Source organism: Saccoglossus kowalevskii, chromosome 21 (assembly GCF_978046115.1).
Source record: "Saccoglossus kowalevskii chromosome 21, keSacKowa6.1, whole genome shotgun sequence".
Classification (NCBI taxonomy): Eukaryota; Metazoa; Hemichordata; class Enteropneusta; family Harrimaniidae; genus Saccoglossus; species Saccoglossus kowalevskii.
The window spans coordinates 19,110,469-19,137,217 of NC_140661.1; the positions used below are offsets into that span (position 1 = coordinate 19,110,469).

General features: G+C 34.2%; 1 protein-coding gene across 2 annotated transcripts in view; it reads right to left on the reverse strand.

The window, feature by feature from the left end:
• Positions 1 to 3,698: 3,698 nt before the first annotated feature.
• LOC102806841 (unconventional myosin-Va-like) overlaps positions 3,699 to 26,749 on the reverse strand; it is an 84,233-nt gene continuing 61,182 nt past the window's right edge. The window contains exons 19-36 of one of the 2 annotated variants that reach the window (XM_085495205.1): positions 26,505 to 26,594; positions 25,309 to 25,533; positions 24,754 to 24,835; positions 24,017 to 24,297; positions 21,908 to 22,093; positions 21,273 to 21,592; positions 20,620 to 20,740; positions 20,158 to 20,235; positions 18,782 to 18,884; positions 17,829 to 17,966; positions 16,894 to 17,045; positions 14,753 to 14,842; positions 14,095 to 14,245; positions 12,599 to 12,700; positions 10,815 to 11,002; positions 9,925 to 10,010; positions 9,662 to 9,836; positions 3,699 to 6,744 (exon numbers count right to left, since the gene is read on the reverse strand). In XM_085495205.1, coding sequence (XP_085351331.1) covers positions 6,502 to 6,744; positions 9,662 to 9,836; positions 9,925 to 10,010; positions 10,815 to 11,002; positions 12,599 to 12,700; positions 14,095 to 14,245; positions 14,753 to 14,842; positions 16,894 to 17,045; positions 17,829 to 17,966; positions 18,782 to 18,884; positions 20,158 to 20,235; positions 20,620 to 20,740; positions 21,273 to 21,592; positions 21,908 to 22,093; positions 24,017 to 24,297; positions 24,754 to 24,835; positions 25,309 to 25,533; positions 26,505 to 26,594 — 2,811 coding nt within the window. In that variant the 3' untranslated portion in view covers positions 3,699 to 6,501. The remainder of the gene's footprint in view (positions 6,745 to 9,661; positions 9,837 to 9,924; positions 10,011 to 10,814; positions 11,003 to 12,598; positions 12,701 to 14,094; positions 14,246 to 14,752; positions 14,843 to 16,893; positions 17,046 to 17,828; positions 17,967 to 18,781; positions 18,885 to 20,157; positions 20,236 to 20,619; positions 20,741 to 21,272; positions 21,593 to 21,907; positions 22,094 to 24,016; positions 24,298 to 24,753; positions 24,836 to 25,308; positions 25,534 to 26,504; positions 26,595 to 26,749) is intronic. The other variant, XM_085495206.1, reaches the window with a different exon arrangement.

A 26,749-nucleotide genomic window follows, 5' to 3' on the forward strand; every position in this document is an offset into this window, starting at 1 on the left:
TGACTAATTCTCGATAAGCCTTTCTTTTAACTTCGTCGTATTTTTCTTCATAAGATTCGACTTTCTTATCAACTTCCCAAAAAGGTTTTCCAACTTTCACCTAAACCTTCCCGACTTCTGATTACCAACTGTCTGGACTCCCCTATCCACATTGCTTATTTCGCAAACAAATCTCCCGACACTATACATGTATTTTTACGTATTATACGGCTTCGCGATTCGACTTGACAACCAACTTCTCTTTCAATTCGCAATCACCTTTCGGACTTCCCAATTTCAACAATCAACCGTGACTTTCTCAACTTCTCAAACTCCCAAATCAGATTTATAAATCATTGTTTTATAAGGTGCTAAATTGTTCTATTGATACTCGGGTGGAGTCTGACCATTTGCCTTTCACCTTTACTTTGCCATGCTGCAGCAGGCAGAATGAAAAATTAAAATCCCTGATAAAGTCGGTACTCTGAAAAAATTTCTTTCAATTTCTTTCACGCAAACTATCTGTTCAGAGGCCACAATAAATAAACTAAATACTATTCTAGAAACTCCAGATATTGGAAACACAGTCTGTGCTAAGATAATCCATAGTGTGTTAAAGGACGCAGCTGGGAAATGTCACATGATTAGATCGAATAAAACTACTAAGCGTGATCAGCCAATATGGTTTGATACAGAATGCACTTCATATAAAAAGAAACAATATAAGCTATTGCGAAGATTCCGCCAAACAAATGATGTACACCATTTACGCGAATACCAGGTTGTTCGCAATAAATTCAAAAATATATGCAGGAACAAAAAACGTGAATACTTGGAAAACCAAAGAGCTAACCTTATGTCACCTCAAACAAGTTCTAAGCTGTTTTGGTCAACAATTGGACGCAATAGTACAATCAGTAATAATATCCCACCTGTCATACAAGCAAACCAATGGCATGACTACTTTGAAAAACTCTTTTCTTGTGCACCTATAAGTAATGAATTCGTCTATCAGAGCAAACTGTTAAGTTACTTAGAGTCTGTGAATGAATATAGTTATGCAAATGAAATTGACTGGGACATTTTAAATGGTCCAATTACTGAAAGAGAAATACTAGTAATTGAGAGCATCAAACGGCTCAAGAATGATAAATCACCAGGACCTGATGGATTGCCTGGCGAGTATTTTAAATATTCTGTAAATATACTATTGCCATATCTACACGTCTTGTTCAATAAGATCTTTGATTCTGGCGAAATACCAACTGACTGGTCAAATGCAATCACTATACCTATATATCAAAAGGGGTCGAGGGTTGATCCAGGGAGCTACTTGATATTCACTACTTGATATTTTTGGGAAAATTTTTACGTCAATGCTTAATGTACGTTTAAAATTTTGGGCAGATGCTTTGGGGAAAATAAACGAAGAACAGACGGGTTTTCGTCATGGATACTCTACAACTGACAACATATTTATCCTTCAGGCAATTGTTCAAAAATATATAACCAAAAAACGGGGAAAATTATACTGCGCCTTCGTGGATTTCTCCAAAGCATTTGATAATGTAGAGAGACAAAGTCTTTGGTATGTCCTACTTAAAGGTGGAGTAAATGGAAAGATGTTCAAGGTATTACATAATATCTATGCAAATGTAAAATCATGTGTCACAACTTTAACCGGATATACTGAATACTTTCAGTGTCCTATGGGTGTTCGCCAGGGTTGTATGTTAAGCCCATTTCTGTTCTCCTTCTTTATCAATGAATTATGTAATGAGCTGAATAATTCGGAGCATCACGGTGTTCAATCATCTCATGATTTAATTGAATTATTCTGTCTTCTATTTGCGGATGACGTTGCAATTGTATCAGATTCAGTTGTCGCACTCCAGAGGTTATTAGATAAACTAGAATTGTATTGTGAGCGCTGGAGTATGTCTGTTAACTTGGAGAAGACCAAAATTATTGTTTTCAAAGGCAGGGGACATTTATCAAGGAACGAAAAGTGGGTTTATGGAGGGATGGAGGTCCACACCGTCTCATACTACAAATATCTTGGAATTATGTTCTCCTGTAGACTACACTGGTCAATGGCAACAAAACTATTGGCGCAGCAAGCGAAAAAAACTTTATTTTGTTCATTTAAAGCTCTGAATTGCTTACCCCCTCTATCCTACATAACCTATTTTAAGGTCTTTGATACAATGATATTACAATACTAACGTATGGGGCGGAAATCTGGGGTTTCAGAGAGTGTAAATGTCTAGAACAAGTTCAATATCTTGCCTGCAGAATGTTTCTTGGTGTTTCAAATAGATCACCAAATAGTAGTATTCTAGGAGAATGTGGGAGATATCCTATCTATCTATACTCAGCAAAACGCTGCATTAAATATTGGGCAAAATAAATTTCCATGCCAAATTCAAGGTACCCCAAGAAATGTTACAATATGCTATACAATATCGAAAGGTCGGGAACCAGAACAAAACACACCTGGATCAGTGACATCCAAAATTTACTTTCAATTTGTAATATGAATGATGCTTGGCTTGCACAAGAAGTTCGAAATGTTAATGTGTTTATAAATACATTTGTGGAACGATTCAAACAGTATCTTTCTCTGGTATGGCGGGCTGACTTGTGTACTTTAGACAAGTTAGATACTTACTGTCAATTTAAAACTACCATAGAACCAGAAAGATATTTGTATTTTGTTCATATTCGAACCCATATGCAATCACTATCTCGGCTACGATGTTCATCACATTGTTTACGAATTGAAAAAGACAGAGGTCATCTTGAAAGAGATCAACGTACGTGCGAGCTTTGCAATACGGAAAATACGAATTCTATTGAAAACGAGTTCCATTTTTTATTAGTTTGTAATTTTTATAACCACATTAGATGTCTCTATATCCCACACTACAACTGCACCCCACCAACTGTAAATAAATTTATCGAATTACTCAAAATGATGTACTTCTACAGCGCTTAGCTGCGTTTGTATTTAATGCTATGAAACTTAGGAGGGAAGCCGCTGAAATATTGTAAATAATTTAAATATTTTGTATTTACTGTTTTGGACCGATGGCCATGTATAAGTTAATAAAGATCCTACTGAAGAAAGAAAAAAGAAAAAAGAAAAAAAAAAAAAAAAAAACTTTTCAGTAAACTTTCCGACTTTCTAAACAACATTTGTGAATTCCCAATCATACTTTTAAATCTTCGCAATTATTTCCCTCCGCTTTCTTTTTTATCAACTTCACCGTCTTCAAAGGAACTTCGACAATTTAACTCATTTTCATCTTGTATGGAAATTTCGCAATAAATTGGGAGTGTTGGGAGAGGTAATTTTGGGTGAAAATCATGGAAAAAAACTACTTAGGATTTAGGAAATTGGGTGCACAGTATTTCTGTTGCGAAGACTGATCTCAACAGCAGTCAACAAGAAGACTCAACTTGATTTCGTGCAGATTCCATTTTGACTCGGGATTTCCACAAAATCAATCCTGTTAGAGGGCGCACTGCTTGCAAGTGCCTGCATTGTAAATTTCTAGCAAGCAAGCCTCATTGTTGGAATATGGGACCCTCCTTACTACACATGTTGTAGTGCGAATATATGAAGACACTTCAAAAGTGGGAACGCTTCTATCATAGTCAATCAGTATACAAGCTAAAATATTTAAAAAAAAAACTAAAAAAACTGTCATAACAGATTATGATAACATGGCATGATTTATTCTATCAATAAAAATATTACAGGACACCACTATTTTATTAATAAAGATAATCCCATTGTTCTAAACTAGCTCTAAAAGGCGCTAGTCACGGCATACCTCAAAGCACCACAAATTTCATACGGAGCAAAATATACACCATATAAACAAATATACATAAGATACTAATTATAATTAGTATGAATTAACATTGAAATATGTTGCCCGACTATTCTGTGGGGCTGTTTACAGTACTTGGGAGGTGGGGACTAAACCTGCTTCATTGTATTGAGCATGTGTCAAAAACAGATAAGAGTAAACCATTTTCACGAGACAACACATTTTCACGAGTCGGGGGGAAAAAGTGTGAACATTTCGTAGTGACGAAAATTACTCTGTGGATGTAATGACATGGATTAACAATCGCCAACTAACGAAAACTTCAACTGTTCTCAGAATATGCTAACACAAGTACCTATACACACAATATCAGTCAGTGCAAGAAGACCTTGAAAAGCTGATAACTGCAGCATTCAAGCGAAATTATAACTTCTATAATATTTTGCAATTCTCGATCCTTGATTAAAGTGGTTCACAACAATCTGTTAGCGCCATTAACATTTGGCAATCATATGTCATACACACAGTACCGGGTATAACATGATTACAAGCGTCTAACGAGAACATTTCCCATAATTTGTGTAACCACAACACTAAACAATACAAATTGAGGTCAATTATTCATTTTTAGATTTCGTAACCTTTTTTACGAAAGTATTCGCACACTTTTCAGCCGGCACCGAAGCAGAGCAAATACAATCAATCAATTTGGCGCCACTTCAAAATATCAAAAAAAAAAAAATATGATAATTCATTGCATAAGATAAGTCACAAAAACTGCAACGCAATTTGAAAACCGACTACATTAACGTAGTCTTACTGACAACAAAGTTCATATTATATATATACATTAACTCTGGAATATAAAGCTTTTCATTGTAAACAAATATAAAACATAATAAACATAAAGAACAATTGTTGAATTTACAGAAAATTTTGGTACAATATTGACATCGTAATGTAACCCTTTTTGTGACATTATTACCAAATAGGTAGAATGTGATACTGTTGGATATATGACCAATGTCTACTAGTCGCAATCAACGTCTACTAGTCGCAACCAACGTCTACTAGTCGCAACCAACGTTTACTCGTCGCAACCAACATCTACTAGTAATATAATTATAAACAAAGCAGATCTACAACTTACTTAAAAGTTACCATAGCAGTCATAGACATTTTAAGTGTTTAAATTAAAATGAAACACAGAAATAAAATGAATAAATTCATTCTCTTTCATACAAAATCATTCCTGTTGAAATTGAGTGCTGCATTATATGCGTTACGATGGGTTATTCAAACCTACCAACAAATTAATTGTTCTTAAACAAATATGGTAGGAAATGAGAAAGATAACAATCCCAAACTGTACTTGCTCTATTAGTAGTACATGCACTTACAGTAGTACCGTAAAATCTGTATCAGAAGCCGCATCCCTAATAGAAGTCGCACCCAATCTTTTTGTACAATTGAGAACCAAAAATTCATCATTTCTCATATGTGTAGATGCTCTAATAGAAGGCGCATCCCCTCTGTTGCATTCTACCATTTTAATAGAAGTCACGGCTTCTAATACAGATTTTACAGTAGCACATGAGATTTGACTAATGTCAAAATAAATCATTTTAATAATACAGGATAATATTAATACATTATTTGGATTACATGAGCTTCAACAGAAGATACCCTTCTAATAGAGCAATCATGATGTGCCAGTTAATTAAATATTATTTAATTTAATGATTTATCAACCGATATGAAGACCGCAATGACCTCGTATAATCCATACATACATGATATAGAGAATACTAATAAATAATTCAAGTAAATTTATAATACATCTTGTTACAATTAATGCACAAGAATTTTTAATAACTATCTCTTGATAAAATATTTTAGTAAATTTATGAAAATATGCACAGCTGTCTAAAAAAAAATGTTTTCAAGCAAAAAGACGCTTTGATCGAGTCATCACCATCATACAAGTCTATTACTGGGTATTGATTTCGTAATATAGAGCAAAAACTCTGAGAATAGATGCCATGATACGCCAGTTATTGTATCAAGCTTGGATCTACTTAGTTTGTTTTTTTTGTCATTTCAGAGGCAGCTACCAAACAAAGCTTTGAATGGCATTCAAACTGTAAAAATGTTGGTACATTTTTTTGGTACAGTTTAATTACTTTTTTACAATTTATTTTTCTTGTTAATTTTGGATGAATTGAACATAATTTGCTATTGGCTCTATATGTCATGACAACATTGATGGTAAAATATGGAAAAAATGGTTTATTTTGTGAAAAGTGACAAAAGCAGTTTTGTTAGGGGGTCCATGACTCCCTAATTCAACCAACAATTACAAATCACTAATTCAGTTTCCTATTAATTCACTTTTTACTGGCGCATGAAATACTAATACTGAATTATTATAGGTTACAATTTCCGAAATTAGGGACAAAACTTTCACAACTGGAAGACACTGAGGAGGAAGATAATTTTCATTGATCTGAGAGGCTTTGTAATATTCACCTGACCTAAGTGGTTTTATATTAAAAATACTGTCCTAGGAGGTATTGCACAATGAGATATTTCTGACAGGGTGCAATTTCAAGCCTCAATTTATTCTCAATCACAGAGTCAGTCACAGGAAATCTCTTCCAAGGCCTCTAGTATTCCAGGCACTTTACATTCTTTCTAAGAAGTTTAAATTCCAGCTCTCTGGAATGGTGATCGTATCCAGTTCCACAGTCGATGGGTTATACGGAAATGTAACTGGAAACGCATGCTTCGTATCCATTAAAAGCTTCTGCGTTTCTGTATCTCCGCGAGACTTTCTCAGTTTGTCGTGGACTTTCCTAACAAACGACGCTTCAACACGAGTTTCAAACTCATTGACGGGGGTATAGTGGTTAAGAATCTTGATAATCTGAAAGATACAACATTATTCAAATCAAAGTAAATTATTCAAGTCGATTCATTATTTCCCCTTGTTTTACTCTATTTCATGCATGGACCTACCGTAACTGCAAGAATTTGAAAACTACTATGCTATTATTTTTAGTAAAAAAATGTGTATTTATACATTAAAACTTATGGCAGTAAACAAGCCTAAGTTTAGTGTTTCCCAACCAGTAGCTATTAGGTGGCCTGCATGCTAACAGACGCTGAAGGCATGCTTTGACGTATTAAACAGTTTTGAAGGATTATTGTTGGGTGCCAAGCGCAGAACATGATTCCTGATTACAACACTCCAGATGACCTCATTTACGTTTTCACAGAGTTTCATTGTGCATCATTCGAGAACATCACTTTGACCAATAACGTGGAAGCAGCTCATCCCGAAACTCTCTACAAGCAACACGTTGCTATTGTCAACCGCTAGTAAATATTCAGTCAGAAAATGTACTCCCAATAAGTAATACATATTGTATGTGCAATTTCGAACAAATACCGTGGAATACTTTATTTTCGCTGGAATTAATTTTTGCTGAAAAGGCTTTTTGGGCATTTTGTATGAAATATATTTTCACTGATTTTTGATGAGTTTAATGTGAAATATAGCAAAAAAAGTATATTTGCTGGATTTCATTTTCACGGAATCTTTCCTTCAGCGAAAATAGCGAAAATAAAGTATTCTACAGTACTTGTACACATCAAGAATGTGCCAATTATAACATTTGGCAAGTCAATATCACATTTATATAAACAGTGCGAAGACCGCTACACAATTTCAGACTAGCAAGCAAATTTCAGTCACTGTTTGATTCTGTATATGTACTAAATCATAATCACATGATGGTTTCTGCTTACTAACCAGAAATGCGAAGCGCGAGTGGTTTGTGTGCCACAACCATCTAATGAGCATGATTTTAATAACTAATTCGTATCATGAGAGTGTCAGCCAATCAAATTGTTAATATGCGTAGCTTAATTAGTAATGTAGTAATATGTCATGTATTTGGAGATTATCGATAGTTTGACCTCGTATGCAAAACAATAATCATCTTACGGCATATAATCATGAACGCCCATAGGTCACGCCCATAGGTCACGCCCATAGGTCACGCCCATAGGTCAATTCAAGGCAGCATGACACAGCCATAAGTGAATTACTATGTGGTGTAGTGCTAACCTGGGATAACTTTAATATGCAAATAACATGTATGTGGAAATGACACGTGATTGGTCAATTCAAACTCCATATGTTTCCATTATGTTGAAAGCTTGATTAACGTAATAGTGCTCGACTCTGATACATAGGAATGGGCAACAAGAAAAAATTAGAAAAAATAGCCTAACAGTTTTTTTTGGATAGCATCTTTCCACTGGAAATGTACAAGAAGAGATTTATGAGAGCCCACTGAGCTCTCTATGAAAAAAATATGGACAGCACCTTGATAAAGCCCATTTAGCTTTCTCTGGATTAACACAGATCATAAAAAAGCCCACCTAACATTCTAAGAAAATATATGGGCAACACCTTTAGAAAGCTTACTCTACAATTGTTAGTAGTGCAAGTTAGAATTTGTTAGAGAATTTTACAGACATTTTGTTGACTATTTTACGCAATAATTAGTAAATGCATCGAGAACAAGCTAGGGGATCTAGCACCAGAAATGTACCTTATCAGTAATACTATAATAGAAAGGAGACTCTTTACAGATGACATCATTGTACAGAATTTTAGTGATCTAAAGATAGACAGAAGGAAAGAATGATGAAAGAATAACAGAAACACAACATTTTGTAAATTATTAGAAAGATAGAAAATTTCTCACAGATGACATCAGTGAATTTTAGCGATCTAAAGAATAACAGGATAACCTTGTTATCTTCACAGCTGTATTGAATGAAGTTTCTTTTTAACACGTTTAAAATTAGACATGAGAAACACTATAGACGTGCAACTGCACTATTTTCGGTATGTTACATGTATCCTTGAATTTGACGATTGCGAACTGAATTGTCATTTTTTCACATGTCAATGATCAAATGTTTTGCTTATTTTTGTTCGGCATTAAGTGTATTTTTAATTTGCCAAAGGTGAACAAAATCAAACTCAGTAGCAATTTAATGCTAAGTGTAATCACTCAAAAAGATGAAAACGAGAATAAGTTAATTTTTACAAAAACAATGTGGCATTTTATGTACATTATGACAATGCCTGACTTTTTAATGATAATGTGCAAAAAAATACAATGATTAGAAAATATTACTGGCTACTAAGACACAGGCAGAGAAGGTGTTGTACAAAGTCGCACATGCTCACGAAAAGCGAACACATGATGCACAAAAGACATTTCACGACATGCAATTTACGTGTCAATGTTCTTTCTAGTGTTTAGTGTTTATAAGTAATTCTGTTTTATCTAGATGAGAACAATATAATCTGAGTTTATATCGAAAAAACAAACGTTGTTTTGGCAACTAACATAGCAATATTTGTTTGATGTGATCATCATATGAGCATACCTGCTATGATAATTACCAAAAGAAAGTGTTAATTTCCATCTATTCATACCATACTTTTTTATGAAGATGCATTTTCAAACAAAATTATTTAAACTTGATAAATATATTTGTACCAGATGACATTTCAGGACGTTGAAAATCACTGCAATGTTAAAGCATGAGGGTGGTCACCTGCGTACGTGCGGGAATTGAGTCCCAAGCGATGATAACACACGTTAAAACGCAAAGGCTCATGGGTAGACGCTCGTTTGTAAACAATGACACGCTATGGCCATCTGACGCGTGTGCAGGTGACAACTCTCCTGCTTTAAAGTGTAGATGGTACATATAGTGTAATTTGCCACAGACACTTAATTAAAATTTCTAGTTACCTGTTGAGTTGACAGTTTTGTACAGAGTTCACAAATACTATCCACATCTTGATCTACTTTCTTACTGACTTGTAACAATTGCGATACTTGTACTAATGGTTCTAACGTTTCCGAAGCCCCACTGTCTACCAATTTGCTACCTCGTAACCATTCTTCCAGTTCGCTCACATTATACCTAATGTGACAATAATAATAGTCAGTTAAAGAGTATCAAGTACTATTTAATTTGTATTAAACTGTTATATTTTTGGCAATAAACTTACCTAATTTGCATACCCTTTGACCAATGACACATCTCCTTTCTAAGTACAAGGTTATTGAGTGTTGTAGCAGTCATCAAATAGAATATCTGAAATACACAATATTGAAGTCAAGTCAAAGTAATTTGCAACACTTCACCTGATTGGCCACATAACCCTAACAACCTAAGAGTCAAGCCAATCACAAAACAGCTTGTTTCCATGGAGTAACCATTCAATAAGCTCATTTACATATTTGAATATTTATATTGTCAAATTAATCTGAAACAAGCAGCCTGTTGGACGAGATAGCTCCGCTGTTAGCAATGCACATTGAAATTAAAAAACAGAAGATATCATTAGAAAATGAACAATATGTATAGTATCAAAGCAATTGGACTTGCGGTTTTCAACAAGAAATCAAAAATATCCCTTTTTACCAAAAATGACAAAAATATTCATCAAAATTAGAGAATTGAAGATATCATCATGAAATGAACAAATCTGAGAGAGGTCCACATGTAGTACCTATACATGTATATGTAATATCAAAGCAATCAGACATGTAGTTTTCAAGAAGAAGTCAAAAAAGTAAAACATAGAAACAGATGACGACGATGGATGAACAATCACTCATATGATAAGCTCCGCTCGACAAAGTCAACAGCTTAGCTAAAAAAATCATTTTGATAGACCATCATCCTAAAGAGAGCTCCCTCTCGTGGCATGTTACACACATTTCAAAATAGCACTGGTTATTTAGAGAGCTTTGCTTCATTTAAAATGACTATGAGAATTGTCTATTGCTCACATCAAGCTACGCGAGTCACACTGATGTAACAGAAGCACTTCAACGGTAGACCGGTCTAGTCAAGGTGTACATGTGATCAATGTTTAAGTAAGTATGTCATTACCTGTTTATACAACTGTTTAACAATCTGTGGGTCCAAGCCATGATTGTGCATTACCGACAAGTACGTACTCAGTTGTTTTGTGATGGTATAGATAGTGATTCTTTCCACGCCTTCTTGATCATTAGACATACCGTCATGCATACTACTGATAGCGCCAGTAATTCCTTCGTGCTCAACCATTCCTGGTACTAAGTGGAGTAAGACGAAAGTTATTAATATTTAGTTGGCCTAGTCGAAAAAATATCAAGTTTCTAGTCATTGGTGTTATCAGGTACCTTGTTATTAGTTTTAACTTTTAATGTCACTAACTAAACCAAACATAGCGCAACTAGTGTGACCTTAACTTAACCTGTTTCAAAATACTGGAGGGGAATCATTTAAGCGCATGACATTACTTTAACTTTTTGACCACAATTATGAAGCAGCATTTCGGGTCATAGCTACAATGTTATTAATTATGCACGCAAGACGAACTAACCTTGCTGAAATTTGAGAGATACGAACGATCAATTTCTATTTATGAATTTATGCATGGTATGCACAAGTTTGATAAATGCGCAAGTTCGAAAAACATCCAACAATGAATGTTTCATTTATTAAGTTTAAAAAAAAACGCGCAACATTTTCAGATTTATCTCCTGATTATCAAGCAGGACACATTTAACATTGAACCTGGTCATTATTTTCAGACAATTAGAATGTACATGTAATACATGTCTAAACCTTTGATAAACAAAACCTAAAAAGATTGGCAGCAATGACATTATTTCTATCTTATACCCTTCTCTTTACATATATTATAGGCATGATTGTTAGCATTATTACAATATATTCACCAAAGAACCATGACCAGAAACTTAATATTTTGTTATCCTTAGATAAGAGGGAAAATAATAGATTTAAGATTAAGAAATGCAAGCTATAATGCTCTATAGCTATCTACATTACATTTTCTTGTATAACATGCTAGGAATACAAGACTAACTGTAATTTGTATTTCATGCTCGACATACTGGCTGAACAGGACAGAGATCACAATAGTCAGATCAATAAACCAGCTGACAGGTCGGAGGTCATACAGAGTAGCACATCCCTCATGACTGATAAGTCAAAGGTCACAAAGAATATCAAAATCATCAAGTCAGGTCATAAAAAGAACCAAATCCATCATGGCTGACTTGTCAGCCAAACATACAAAATACATAATGGCTGACAAGTCAAGTACTATGGCTGACATGTTAAAAGCCACATAACTATACAAAAAGTACAAACCAATTGTGACTGACAAACATATAATATAAATTTAATTAATTTTTTCAACAACCCTTTGCATGCATCATACGCTCCCTTAGATTAAGTAATATTGGACAGAATAATAGAAGTCATAATAGATGTCCCTCCTTCCCATGGAGTCACCATTCAATAAGCTCATTTACATATTTGAATATTTATATTGTCACATTGATCTGAAAAAAAATCATTTTGATACAGCATCATTCTAAAGAGAGCTCCCTCTAGTGGTATGTAACACACATTTCAAAATGGCGCCTAGTGCTTTCTGTCCAATCAAAGTGCGGACAAACTATTTTTTATAGGGGTGGGTAAGCTGATTTATAGATGGGCTAGTAGCAGATACTTTAAAAGTAATGCAAAATACTATATAAAACTCTTGATATGTAAATGAGCTCATTAACATGCATTATATATTACTTCATAGGGTCTTTCCAAAAGACTGACCCTTATGAAAAGATCCCTAAAAAATCATTTGATGAAATCGTGAGTACCACTTGTTTTGCCACCAGATAAAAAATTGAAGGTGGATTTTATCAATTTGTGCTTTCTACCGATTCCAACGATTTGACCTGTATTGTATAGCATTCCGGTTACTGCAGTTAGGAGACAGAAAAGTAAAATAAATAAAATAAATAACAAATAAAATTGTCATTGATAATAAACAAACACAGTTGTAGCGATCGGTATGAGTGTGATACAACACATGGCTTCAGCTAAGAGTGAAATAGTTGTAGCTATGTTAGCCTGGTTACCTTTTTCTTATTTTGTGGGTCGTTCAGCTCTCAACATTAGTCTGGACTAGATTTGCTTGTATGGTCAACCCGCTCTTGATTGGCTGATAAATATAGCACACTGCTAATCTGAATATGCTAATTTTTCAAACAATGGATGACCATGACTTGATTGGCTGATAAATATAGCACACTACTAATCTGAATATGCTAATTTTTCAAACAATGAATGACCATGACTTGATTGGCTGATAAATATAGCACACTACTAATCTGAATATGCTAATCTTTCAAACAATGGATGACCATGACTTGATTGGCTGATAAATATAGCACACTACTAATCTGAATATGCTAATTTTTCAAACAATGGATGACCATGACTTGATTGGCTGATAAATATAGCACACTACTAATCTGAATATGCTAATTTTTCAAACAATGGATGACAGTGATATGTTCTATCACTTGACAGTTACCACAGAATTCAAAGTGCGACTGATCCATTTTTTTTTTTACGTTGGAATTAATACACATAGCTGATGAGTGAAATCATTGTCCAGATTATTATGAAGACAAATGAAGAACTTACGAATGAGAGGAAAGTAACCAGGCTCTAACTCTGTTTTCATGTAAAATGAGCTACAATATATTTTCCTGATTTTTAGACCAAACAATTTTTTTTTTCTTCTCGTACCAGGAAAAATGAATTCGGTAATGCAGTTATAAAAACAAAAACAAAAATAAGTACAATGCATGCATTAAAAAGAAAATATTTGGATTGACAAAACAATTTGTGAAAGGAGAAACATTTCTCATTATTACCGTATATGATGTACTTAACTGGTATACAAAATTGAGAACTTTTTTGTGTGCGTGGCACTAGTTTTAAACTGACGCACTTTATAATGAGAAACAAAACCTTGATATACATTCTGAGAATGTTTTATAATGTTGATGACAATTCTCTGATTTTCTACAGACAATAGAGAAGTTTTAAGCTCCGCCATTACCTTAGAAACTTTAGCACCCTTGTGTAAAAACATAAGGGGTTTGATTTTGCTGAGTAAATGTTGGTTAACTTCTAATACGACGCCAGGAAACTTGTGAATAAATTACGCGAGCTAGAAATCAACCCTTACATTCTCACACAGAAACCGACTGATAGCGATATACCGGTAGTTGTAAACTCATCTATTAGTGAAAAACAAGATGCATGAAGCCTGCATATACATGTATTCTGACAAGACACTCACCAATCATTGTTTGTAGTTTCTTTTCCACACATCGAACGAGTCCTTGGTAGGTATGTACAGCCAGATCGTTGACAACTTGTCGGTACTCGGATATATCAAAATTTCGTAGGCAGTGCTCGTTTTGTTTTTTTGTATTCTGAGTTGTGAAATTCTAAAAAGAAATATCGTTAATATTAATGAGTGTAGGCAGATACTGTTCCATATATGGATGCTAATTTGCATATTAACAGTCACATTTCAAATATAGACAAATAGAATATGGCGGAGATTTGGAGAGAGTTTGTCTCAAATACTGTATTTTAAATTGGATTATTGAATGCAATTGAAGACAGTTGGTGAATAGTAACACTATCTTCATTCAAATATAGTTTCTATCAATTAACTTAATAAAATCAGCAGAGAAAAATATTACAGAGATATTTATTGTTAATCTATTCATGGATTGTAATTTGCATATCAACATCTCCATCCCATATAAGGTGGTCATATATGTACACCATGAATAGTAATTTGCATATCAACATCTCCATCCCATATAAGGTGACCATATATGGACACAGCATGAATAGTAATTTGCATATCAACATCTCCATCCCATATAAGGTAAGTATGATACATGTTGGATGCCTAATTTTTATGACATGTTTATGATGCTTACCTTCTCACCGCTGTACTGTTTCAAAAGATGCAACAGTCTACACGTGTTGACTAAATAACACACCACACTCTCAAAGTCATCACCATGTCTCTGTAAGAAATAAGAGACAAGAGCATTTACATGGTGGTAAAAGGACAGAGAGACTTGTTTTGAAAAAGGCCTTCCCATCTTATCTCATGTGTGGATCAATCAATTGTATTCATACAAAATAGTATTACATTAGTATGTATGTCAAGCCCCCCCCCCCCCCCCATCATTTGTTTCAGGTCAGTGCATGTCGTTAGATCAAAGGGGGCTGTTCATTAGAAATAAAAGAGGTTCCTGTGCAATACAAAGAGGGATGTAATACAATTTCTATGAATACACTAGACCATTAGGAAAAACAAGCCAAGATAAATGGTATGTTTGTCTTGTGATCAATAATGATATCTTCACAAGTGACCATGTGCAGCTGCACACCCAATATCTCCATCTTTGAACTTGTTAATTTGAGAATTTATTTGTCCAACATTTTTCGATATACCTTTCAGATGTGACATTAGCACCAATAATGATTTGATTTTTGTATAACACAGACCCCCTAACTTACCTTTGTTTATTTCGTTATACCATTGACCACACCCACTATGATTTGATTTTCATACTATAGACCCCCTAACTTACCTTTGTAGATTTCGTTATACCATTGATCACACCTATGATTTGATTTTCATACTATAGACCCCCTAACTTACCTTTGTAGATTTCGTTATACCATTGACCACACCCACTATGATTTGATTTTCATACTATAGACCCCCTAACTTACCTTTGTAGATTTCATTATACCATTGAGCACACCCACTATGATTTGATTTTCATACTATAGACCCCCTAAGTTACCTTTGTAGATTTCAGTATACCATTGATCACACCCACTATGATTTGATTTTCATGCTATAGACCCCCTAACTTACCTTTGTAGATTTCGTTATACCATTGATCACACCTATGATTTGATTTTCATACTATAGACCCCCTAACTTACCATTGTAGATTTCGTTATACCATTGACCACACCCACTATGATTTGATTTTCATACTATAGACCCCCTAACTTACCTTTGTAGATTTTGTTATACCATTGATCACACCCACTATGATTTGATTTTCATACTATAGGCCCTCTAATTTACCTTTGTAGATTTCGTTATACAATTGACCACACCCACTATGATTTGATTTTCATACTATAGACCCCCTAACTTAGCTTTGTTGATTATTATACCATTGACCACACCCACTATGATTTGATTTTCATACTATAGACCCCCTAACTTACCTTTGTAGATTTCGTTATACCATTGATCACCCCCACTATGATTTGATTTTCATACTATAGACCCCCTAACTTACCTTTGTAGATTTCGTTATACCATTGACCACACCCACTATGATTTGATTTTCATACTATAGACCCCCTAACTTACCTTTGTAGATTTCGTTATACCATTGACCACACCCACTATGATTTGATTTTCATACTATAGACCCTCTAACTTACCTTTGTAGATTTTGTTATACCATTGAGCACACCCACTATAATTTGATTTTCATACTATAGACCCCTTAACTTACTTTTGTAGATTTTGTTATACCATTGAGCGCACCCACTATGATTTAATTTTCATACTATAGACCCCCTAACTTACCTTTGTAGATTTCGTTATACCATTGACCACACCAACTATGATTTGATTTTCATACTATAGACCCCCTAACTTACCTTTGTAGATTTCGTTATACCATTGACCACACCCACTATGATTTGACTTTCATACTATAGACCCCCTATCTTACCTTTGTAGATTTCGTTATACCATTGACTACACCCACTATGATTTGATTTTCATACTATAGACCCCCTAACTTACCTTTAAATTTGTAGATTTCTTTATACCATTGACCACACCCACTATGATTTGATTTTCATACTACAGACCCCCTAACTTATCTTTGTTGATTTCTTCATTCCATTGAACACACCAACTATGATTTGATTTCCAGACTATAGACCCCCTAACTTACCTTTGTTGATTTCTTCATTCCATGGACCACACCCACTATGATTTGATTTCCAGACTATAAACCCCCTAACTTACCTTTGTAGATTTCTTCATTCCATTGACTACACTAACGAGCAATGATTTGACCTTCGTATCGTTGTTAGTGTAATCAGCATGCCGTAAACACATAAATATAATATAGCTTGGTAAGCCAGGAAGTACTCCTTCAGTGAGTTTAGGTTTTAAATCTACATTTAAATAAAAAAAATATTTATGTTTCAATGTAAAACATGAAATGTGTGCGTGTGCACTACAATACAGCTCTGGGAAGAACTTTTTCGACTTCTCTGAATATAAACTTTCTCTTGACCTTTCATGTGCAAATGCATAAACTACATAGAGTTTGTTTCAAATGATGTCGCTAATTATTACGTCATGTGATTAATTATTCATGAGATGTTTGTTTCGAAATAGGTAAACAAAAACCACAAATCACACGAAAGTCAAAGCGAAATAGGTTGAAATGTTGTCATCCTCCATGCAGACTGTCCCCATTTGATTTGTTACATGTTCTGAACACCATTCTATGATTACGCAAGCACTATTTTTAGTTTGATCTCGAAATAAACCATTTTCCGATCACTGCGGGATCCTACGCTATGCATGAAATCAAACATAAAAACAAGGTTGTAGCGGCATCAAAAATCGCAGGGGATTCAACAAATGAGAAATTATTTTTAGTGGATTATGATATACAAATTTGATGATTGTAAATTTCGATGAAGTACCGGTATAAGAATATCTCAATGTCGTATTTCTCTCTGAAAAGTCAGTATTTTGACATTGGACTGAGAAATCAAATTTCAAAATCAAATTATTGGTTTTTGCAGCAGATGTTTGATTCATGACTACCTATGAGAGAAAAACTTTTCAAAATGGCCATCAGATTAGAAATTTTCCCTACCAGAGTGATGCCACGTCACACATATTAAATAAATAAATGTACACAATTAATAAACTACTGGACTTGCCAATAACAAGGTTTCTAATCAGGTTAGATTCGTCTTCCATCTTGTATGCATACATTCCCATATAGACGTGGTCTTTTCGTTGTACGGCCGCTGCTATTGGTCCAGGACTCGGCGTGAGATTACCTGGTGTACCAATGTCTTTAAGAAACAAGAAATGCAATCATTAAACATTATATCAAAAAAACAACAACAAAAAAAAAACAGCAAGGGGCAAATACATTAAATTTGGTATACATTGCATATTCAAACCATGAATGGACCAATCTGACAACAAACAAGTACATACATCCATCTGCAGTATTTGCGCTGAGTAATACAAGTCTTGGGCACGGCAATGAAATCCAACATACAGAAATTGTACATGTTACTTTCTAAAGCCACCAGGGATGCAATACAAATTTATAATATTTGGTTATCAGAACTGACGCTATACGTAGTAAATACAGCCGTCGTGCAACATTTCAGCCTAAAATGTATTCCTGGTGACAATAAGTGTAACAGATTTTGATCAATAATTTGTCAATATCTGTTATGCACATGGAAGTTGAAAATAATATTTACTTTTCATTCAATCAAATGTAATACATAAAACACTACATGGCATTTAACAGCATATTATAACTCAGAGGATGGCCAACTAAACTCAAATACGCATTTCAATATCTTGTGATATAAATCTGTTACCATGGTAATACTGGTGTGAAATGTTACATAGAGTATACAAGGAATTGACTATTAAAACTGTGTGTGTATGTGGGGGGAGGGGTGTGTGTTGAAAACAATTTTCAAATAAAATTCGCAAAGAAAATTCAAAAACAAATTTATTTATAAGAAAACATAGTACTGTATATGGAAGTAAAATGCTGTAAAAAAAAAAAAAATACCTCAAGGCTCAAAGACTACCCCCAGAGTTTATAATGGTAAAAACCGTAAAAAAAAATATTTTTTCTTACTAAGATCAACTCCTCTACTTTTCAATCTGCTTGCAGCCAATTTGACTTGCTTTTTAAGTCTCTTAATTTCCTTCTCATACAACTCTATCTTTTCTCGGAATTCCTGCAAAGAATTATACAATAACAAACAATTCAAGTATCATGGCGAGTAAATGAGGCCAAATAAATGGCAAGGTTGATACAATGTTAAATAATGTGTCTACTTAATAATAAACCTAATTAAAATTAGACACCCATATTGACCATTTAAAAGAAAGAGGAAATTGTTGTCGTTATAACACATAAAAAATATATGCTTTACGCTGTAATATACATTTTAAATATAAATTTAGTCTAAAATAATATTAATTTATTTCGTTAATCATTAAACGTTATTTAATCTATTACTCCACTTTGTTTATACAATCGATGATACGATACATTTATACAATATTTAATTTATGCACGGTTTTTTGTTTGATGTTACCAGGTACTTATACGTGTATTACTTTAATTTTTTGTTACGTACATGCATATATTTGTTATCAACTGAAAAACAAATAAACTGTTTCTATGGATGCAATCCAGTGTTACTGCTCCTATATACATTACATACTAAAATGCCTGACACTAACAAATCAAGCTTTACAAGTACATCAGTTACGTAATACATGAATTAGATATAATTAGATATAATTAGATGTAATACCAATATAAGAGGATTTTTCCTGATCAAATTGTAAAATAAAAATGAGTAATGTTTTATTGATGTGCTGAATTTAAATCAATTGAATCTTCTTTATTGTTTTCAAAATATTCTTAATTTTAATTAATTATTTATATGAAATGTTATGAATGTTACCTCGGTGATCGTTAACAGCTTAGATAGATGGTAATTTTTTTTTGACATTCAGAATAGAGAAATTACGAGTTTGGTTTATTACCGTCAATTTTGAGAATGTTAGAACTTCACAATGGATTATATTAATGACATTCGATCTCAGCTTTACAAATAGCCCAGTCTGTAATAAAGTGAGATGTTATCATCTAGCAATGATGGTTTAGAATAACATAATCCTCTGTTGTGTTTCTGGAACCAAAGTTTGAGCCAAGTTGAAAATGTCATGCTCATAATATTTTCATTTTTATGAGTTTATGCCCCAGGATACAACTTGAAAAAAGAAAAAGAAAAAAAATTTGAATCACCAGCTAATTTTTCAAGTTTGAAAAAGCCACGGAAAATGGTCAAAATTGGCATTTCTACACTGGTTTTAATGAATAGATTGTTTATTCAAATCTCATTCGCAGATTCAAATACTGAATGGTGTTGTACTATTTCTCATTTAAAATATTTGAAATTGGCTCAAAAAAAAAAAAATTGCCTGTCGATCACTTACCACATTTTCATGGTTAAGACTAGCAACCTCATGTTGCAAGCTGTCAGAGGTCTTTGCTTCAGACGTATACACAAGATTCTGTAAATTAAAGTGATATTATTAAAATATTGTGTTGAGGCAAGATATGAAATATGCTACAGCCTTTTTATAAACATTCTAATGTTTTCCTTAATTCTTTAAGATTTTAGAACATGACCTGTAGCCAATAGGCCAAGCCTATTTATTATAGAAAAAATAAAGAAATATACTGCATCAGAATATGTACTTAGGATTTTGAGTGAATGCGAAACAACAAATATGCTGCTATCATTACCACAGAGAGCCACTGTGTGTCATTGCTTAGAAACATGAATCTACCCATGAGCCTTTGCACTTTTAGCATGCGTTGTTATGGTAACTTAGGCCTCAATTCCCACGTGTGCGCTAGTGACAACCTTACACTTGCATAACTAAGATTCTCACCCTGGATATTAGTTTTTGCTGTCTTTGATTATCTTTCCGTAACCTTCTTAATTCCTCTCTCAGCTCATTATCATTGAGTGTAAAATTCTTTCTTTCAGCCTTCAACTCTGCCTCTAATAACCTGTGAATAAAAGAAACAATTTTAAATGCATGCTGTCATTGATCTCCGGAACAGCCGGTGACCATTGGAAACAACACGTCGCCATCGAAGACGACACATTACCATTGGAGACGACACGTTACCATTGGAGACGACACGTTGCCATTGGAAATGACATGTTATTATTGCATTGCCTTTACAAGAGTTACAACCTGTTGTAAAACCTTTCCCAAGGTGTATGGTTCCACTATCTCCTACAATGAAGCAATTCTGACTTTAAACTTTGTTTAAGAAACGTTGTTCAAATAGACATCACTAAAATCTAATGTAGTGTAGTGTGGTCATTTTCCTTTAAAATAAACTACATGATTTGTATAAATCTACTTTATAAACACATGCAACCACAGATGAAAAGAATGTGGACACTGTGGACAGCTCCCCTCACAGCTATTTGCATCTAACAAAAGAACTTACGTCACTCGAGGGTGCAAATTAGTGGAATAATTGTCATTCTGTAATGTCTTAAAAACAAAAAAACATTTATAACTCTTACTGTATCGTTTGACGTTGTGAGAGAAACGCCATCTGTAGTTCCCCGTCTTCATTCATCAACTCGGGATCCTTTTTAAACAGATCAAAATCTGTGTTGACGCCAATAGAGAGGCCGCCGAACTCCTGATCTCGTTGTTTACTCTTGAGATTCAATATCTCGTGACGGTGTTTCTCATTCTCTTCATTAAGTACGTTGACTTGATTTAATAGTATTCTGATTGGTGCTTTGCTGTCTTTATTTTCCTCAAATTCCATAAATGCTTGGTTTAATGATTCTAGTTTTTCTTTTAGTCTTTGATTCTCTTCTTCAAAGCTCTTTAACTAACCAGCAAAATATCACAATGAGTTTTACTTATAGGTATAGGTTCTGGTCAGTAAAATCAATGTCACTTCAGGTCCTGGTTGATTAATACAGTTAATGTCAATCTAGATGTTGATTTGTTAATACAGTTAATGTCCAACTACAATCTGGTTAATCGATAAAATGTAAATCTAGGTCCAGGGTGGTTAATACAGTTACAGTCAAAAAAGAGAATTGGTCACAAGTATCTTGTTCTGGTTATGTAATACTGTTTGTGTCTGCTTAGAGATTGATTATCTAAATTTAGTAGAAATAAAAAAAAACTTTTTTGTTACCTTAGATACATGTTCAATGTCAGTGTCAGTTACAATAGAACTGGAGCGTGATCGACTGCTAATTGGCGTTTCACGCCCTTCCAGTTCGTACTGCAACTGTCGTTTGTCAGCCTCTAGTTCTTTCACTCGTTTTCGCAGTTTCATTAAAGTCTCAGCATCCATGCTAACTTTCTCTTGACCTTCATCCTGATGCGTGAAATGGAAATGATATGTGTGATGTAACAATGTAATGTTATTTACTGGATTATGATAACTTTTTTGAGCTTATGAAATATAAAATTATAGTTATAATTAATGTTTAACAGTGAGCGTTCATATTTTGTTCTCATAAAGAGCATTGGTAACCGAGTCGCGTAAGAAATTGTAGTATTACGCAAATCAATACGGACAACAAAAAGATACTGGAATGATTGGAGTGCAATGAAAAATACTCTAAGCAGTCAAGGTTAGTATATTGAGCATATTGTGCATTGGTCAAAAGTCACATTCGTGCTCGCCACTGAGGGTTGAATTCAATTATGTAGAAAATCACGGTTTGCGAACACAAATATCGCACATGCCTGGAACAATGGCCACTGTCTCAAGTATCATGATGATTACTTCATAATACTACTGTAAAATCTGTATTAATAGAAGTCACACAAATTTTTTTAAAATTACTGATGATCAAAAATCCAGCATTTCTCGTATGTAGATAGAAGCTGCATCCTCTCTGAAGCATTGTCTAAATTTAATAGAAGTCAAGGTTTCTAACAGCAATAGTGACAAGTGGTTTAAGTTAAGCGCGGTGGTAGTCGCGCGTGTTGGAATTTCATGTAAACGTGTGTATACGTCGCTATGAGTCCCACATCGCACATGATGCGGCACGACGACTGTCTCCCTTTAAATTAAAATTTATAAATTATGTTTTTATAGAAAACCATTTGATGGGCATACCACGCGTATCGCAGTCTCAAACTACTACCTTAATTCAAATTACTTCTATTGTAAATCATAACATAGAGTGTACTATTGAGAAACTGGCATGATGAGATGAAAGAAATGCATGATATAGGCATATGTTCATGACTAACAAAACCATTAATTCCTACAGCAGACTGACAATAGCAATACAAACATGGGTTTCTTGTAGATCTTAAGCTCATAAAGTTGTTATCCACTGAGATCAGTGACCTTTGAATGTGTATCACCAGTGATCAGTCAAGTAGTAACAGTCAAAATATTTCATCAGATTTTCTCAATTTTTGCATTATATTTTCATACAGGACATCTGTTGTTCATACTCAAGGAAGACTTTTTACTGATGAATAAGGTGACTAAGTTTGATAAAGTTTGGAATAGAATTAGTAAAGTTATTGTGCACACAATAACAATTAACGCTGAACAGAAATTTTTCCCTTAATATACCTTTCCCTTCCATCTTTGATGTTATGGGCAAGGTAAAAGCCATTTTTAAACCCAAATCGCCGGATATGCCAATTAGAATACACTCAAAATCTCCGTTCAATTCATAGCCAAAAACACGGACACAAAATTGAGGAAAATTTGTTTCAAATTACCAAGTACTTGTGCTAAACATGAAAAGCACAAGTGGTTTATGTTCAGTAACGATCGAGTAACCATAATTTGCATTACAGCTGTCATAAACGTTGTCGGACAGGATGGTTTCCCAAAGTCATTATTAAAGTGACTGTGACAGGAATGCAATTAAAATTGCTAGTACTGTAAAATACTTTATTTTGGCTGCAATTAAATTTCATTTAAAAGTTTTTTGGGTGTTTTGTATAGAATTTATTTTCACTGATTTTTGATGAGTTGAATGTGAGATATTGGAAAAAAGCTGTATTCACTGGATTTTATTTTCACCGTATCATCCCTCCAGCGAAAATAAATTCCAAGTGAAAATAAAGTATTTTACAGCATGATAATGTGCACTGAGTTCAGTTCTAAATACACTTCATACAACGATTATGATTGGCCAACTAGTGGTTGCTGGTCAGATGCTGAAATGCTATTGGTTAGAATGACACCGTGGAAAGATGAATCCAAAACCAGTGTCACACATACCTGCATCCATACAAGAAATACAACAGACTGAAACCAACTTACCAGTACATGTATCTCTTTGTCAACTTCACCTACATCACTAGTACTATCTGGATAAGCAATTTCTAAATCATCTTTGGGATCAAAACTAACATTGGACACATTTCTCTTGTGTTTATTTATCGGGCTGTTCATGAGCTTCCACTCCTCCTGCAAGTTCTCAAATCTCTGCTCAAGTCGTGAATAATCTTTGAGTAACTTTTGGCGATTACTTCGCTCTTCTTCCACGTCAATGGTCAGCTCTTTCACTTCTTTTTCTTTATCCATTTTTTCATTCTGCAACACTATACGATTACAACAAATGTCACAATGTATCACAACAAAAAGACCACAAATGTGAAAGGTACTCGTACTGTTCTTCCGAACATTGAATGTCACTGTTGTTTCACCATAGATACCATAATCCACGTTTGGTCTATGTACCATTAAAATAATCCAACTTAGGTGAGATTTGCTTAAGGAGTAGCGAACATGAGGCTGGATGAAATGCTAGCGAATACTAATCAATATCTAGGGATTGTGTTTTCCTTATATTGGCATCCAAGACCTTTCATATTTAAGAGGGACCCCCCATTTCAGTACAAGAATGGGTTCTATTTTTAGAGATGCACAGCATTTATTGCAAATTCCTTTTTAATTTCACATCCAGCAACACAGTCCCTGCCTGCCTGCCTGCCTGTACATCAGTATCCATGAAGATCGAGACGCTAAAACACTGGTATATCATTAATCATAATTACCTTCAAATAACTGTACTTTATTTTCTGCATTTTTTAGGCTTTCTTTTAGATTATTATTTTCATCTTCTAGTGTCGTTATCACCTGGCAACAAAAACTACTTGTTAGAGGTATGGCACAAGTCAAAGAATTTTGCATTTTGTAAAAAGCCGCATTTGTTCAACACATACTGTCTCAAAACCATCAACTGAACGCAAATGTCAGCAAATTAAAAATGTTTTCTAGTGGCATATTTGTTCGTTATCTCATTTGGTTATTATTATATTTTAACTAAGAAAAGACAATAATAATAAGGTTATCTTGAGAATACCATGAAAGTCTGCACTAAGGCGGTATGGGAAGACATCAATACCACAATGCAATGGTCAGATGATTTTTACTACAAGCAGTAAAAAGATGTATAACAATAAGGTTATCAAAAGAATACCGCAAAGTATGCACTCAGGCAGTACGGGAACACATTGATTTCTGCTACGTCATTGTGCATACTTCGTATAACCTCAGATTATTGACAACTATACACATAATATATACCATGGAGAAGGGGCAAGACTCACCAGTTTATTTTGTTCTTTGTAATTTGTATATTCCTCTTCAATCTGTGATTTTTGTTGTTTCACTTCGGCTAATTCTTTTTTCAGCAACGTCAATTCATCGTCCAATTCTATGACCTTATTTGAAGTCGTCTTATTTTCGATTTCAAGTTTTTTCAACGCAGTCACCTGTGCTTTGTATTCTTCAATTGTTTGTTCTTGATTCTTCATCTTGGATTTCTCTTTGTTCTAGAATAAATAATTAATGGTTGATTATATTTCCTCCAAACCATTAACGTGCATACATCCAATGATATCGATTGCTGTATTACTTTTGTACTAAGGCCAAATATTGTGTTTTTCTTTTCATTATGTGCATTAGAATGAAACCCGCACCGCGTACATTTTTGTTAGTAATTTCATGTGTCTGTGAAATGCACCACTTAATGTGGTAGAATAAGGAAATGCTCGTTTTCTGTTTCAGAGGAAATTTTTGTGGTCCATACCAATCTTTAATGCAAGTATTCAATAACGATTAATTGAAATATCTTGGTATTAAATAATTGTAACCTTTTCACCACCAGTTCTCTCTTTTCATCACAAATTCACAAAATAGTCCTGTGCGCACTTTCCTTCAAAATATAACTAAAATTTTGTCTGTTGGCTCCAGGGTTTATTTCCAGAAATATTGAAAAATATGAAACAGTAAATGCGGGTGAAAAAAATGTGGGCGAGAAAGTCTGGTGGTGAAAAGGTTAATACTGTGATGAACGTATCAAGCGCTGCAACACTGTCACACACGATTTGGCAATGCAAGAATGGATATAAGAAACAGAATTGGTTATCAGTATAAATGGACACAGACGAGTGAAGGGAAATCATTGACAGTCGAGTACGTGTCAAGCATGCGTTTATTGGCCAACTTTTAGTGATGTGGCACAGTTTATTTGGAGATCGACGAAACAATTTGCAATAAGAGGCTCAGTTAACGGCTGATAATGTATATTTTGAGTTCAGCAGGTAAAAGGTGCGACAACCAAACATTGCATTTGATTTTTAGCCTTATTGAGACCCTGGCAATGTGCTGGACTAATTACACGCAGACCGTCGGAAACACCATAACAATGAGTACTGCAATATGGATTACTTGACACGAGTAAAGGGTGCTCTACCCCTACTTGTCAGTAGTAAAACATTCAGAGAAATCAACAATAACATACCAGCTCATCCACTTTCTGTTGTAACGATATAACTTTATTCTCCATACCACGTGTGAGTTTCTTAAAATGTTCAACAGATCTTGCTTCAACCTAAAATGAAAAAAAAAATATTAAAAAGGTACACGTTGCCAATATTATTGACATGCACATAAACAAAAACATGGAACATGATGGAGTCAAACCTACAACTATGACAAATGCTACTTTCTACTGTAAGTGTACACGCTTCCTGTTACACCATGTGG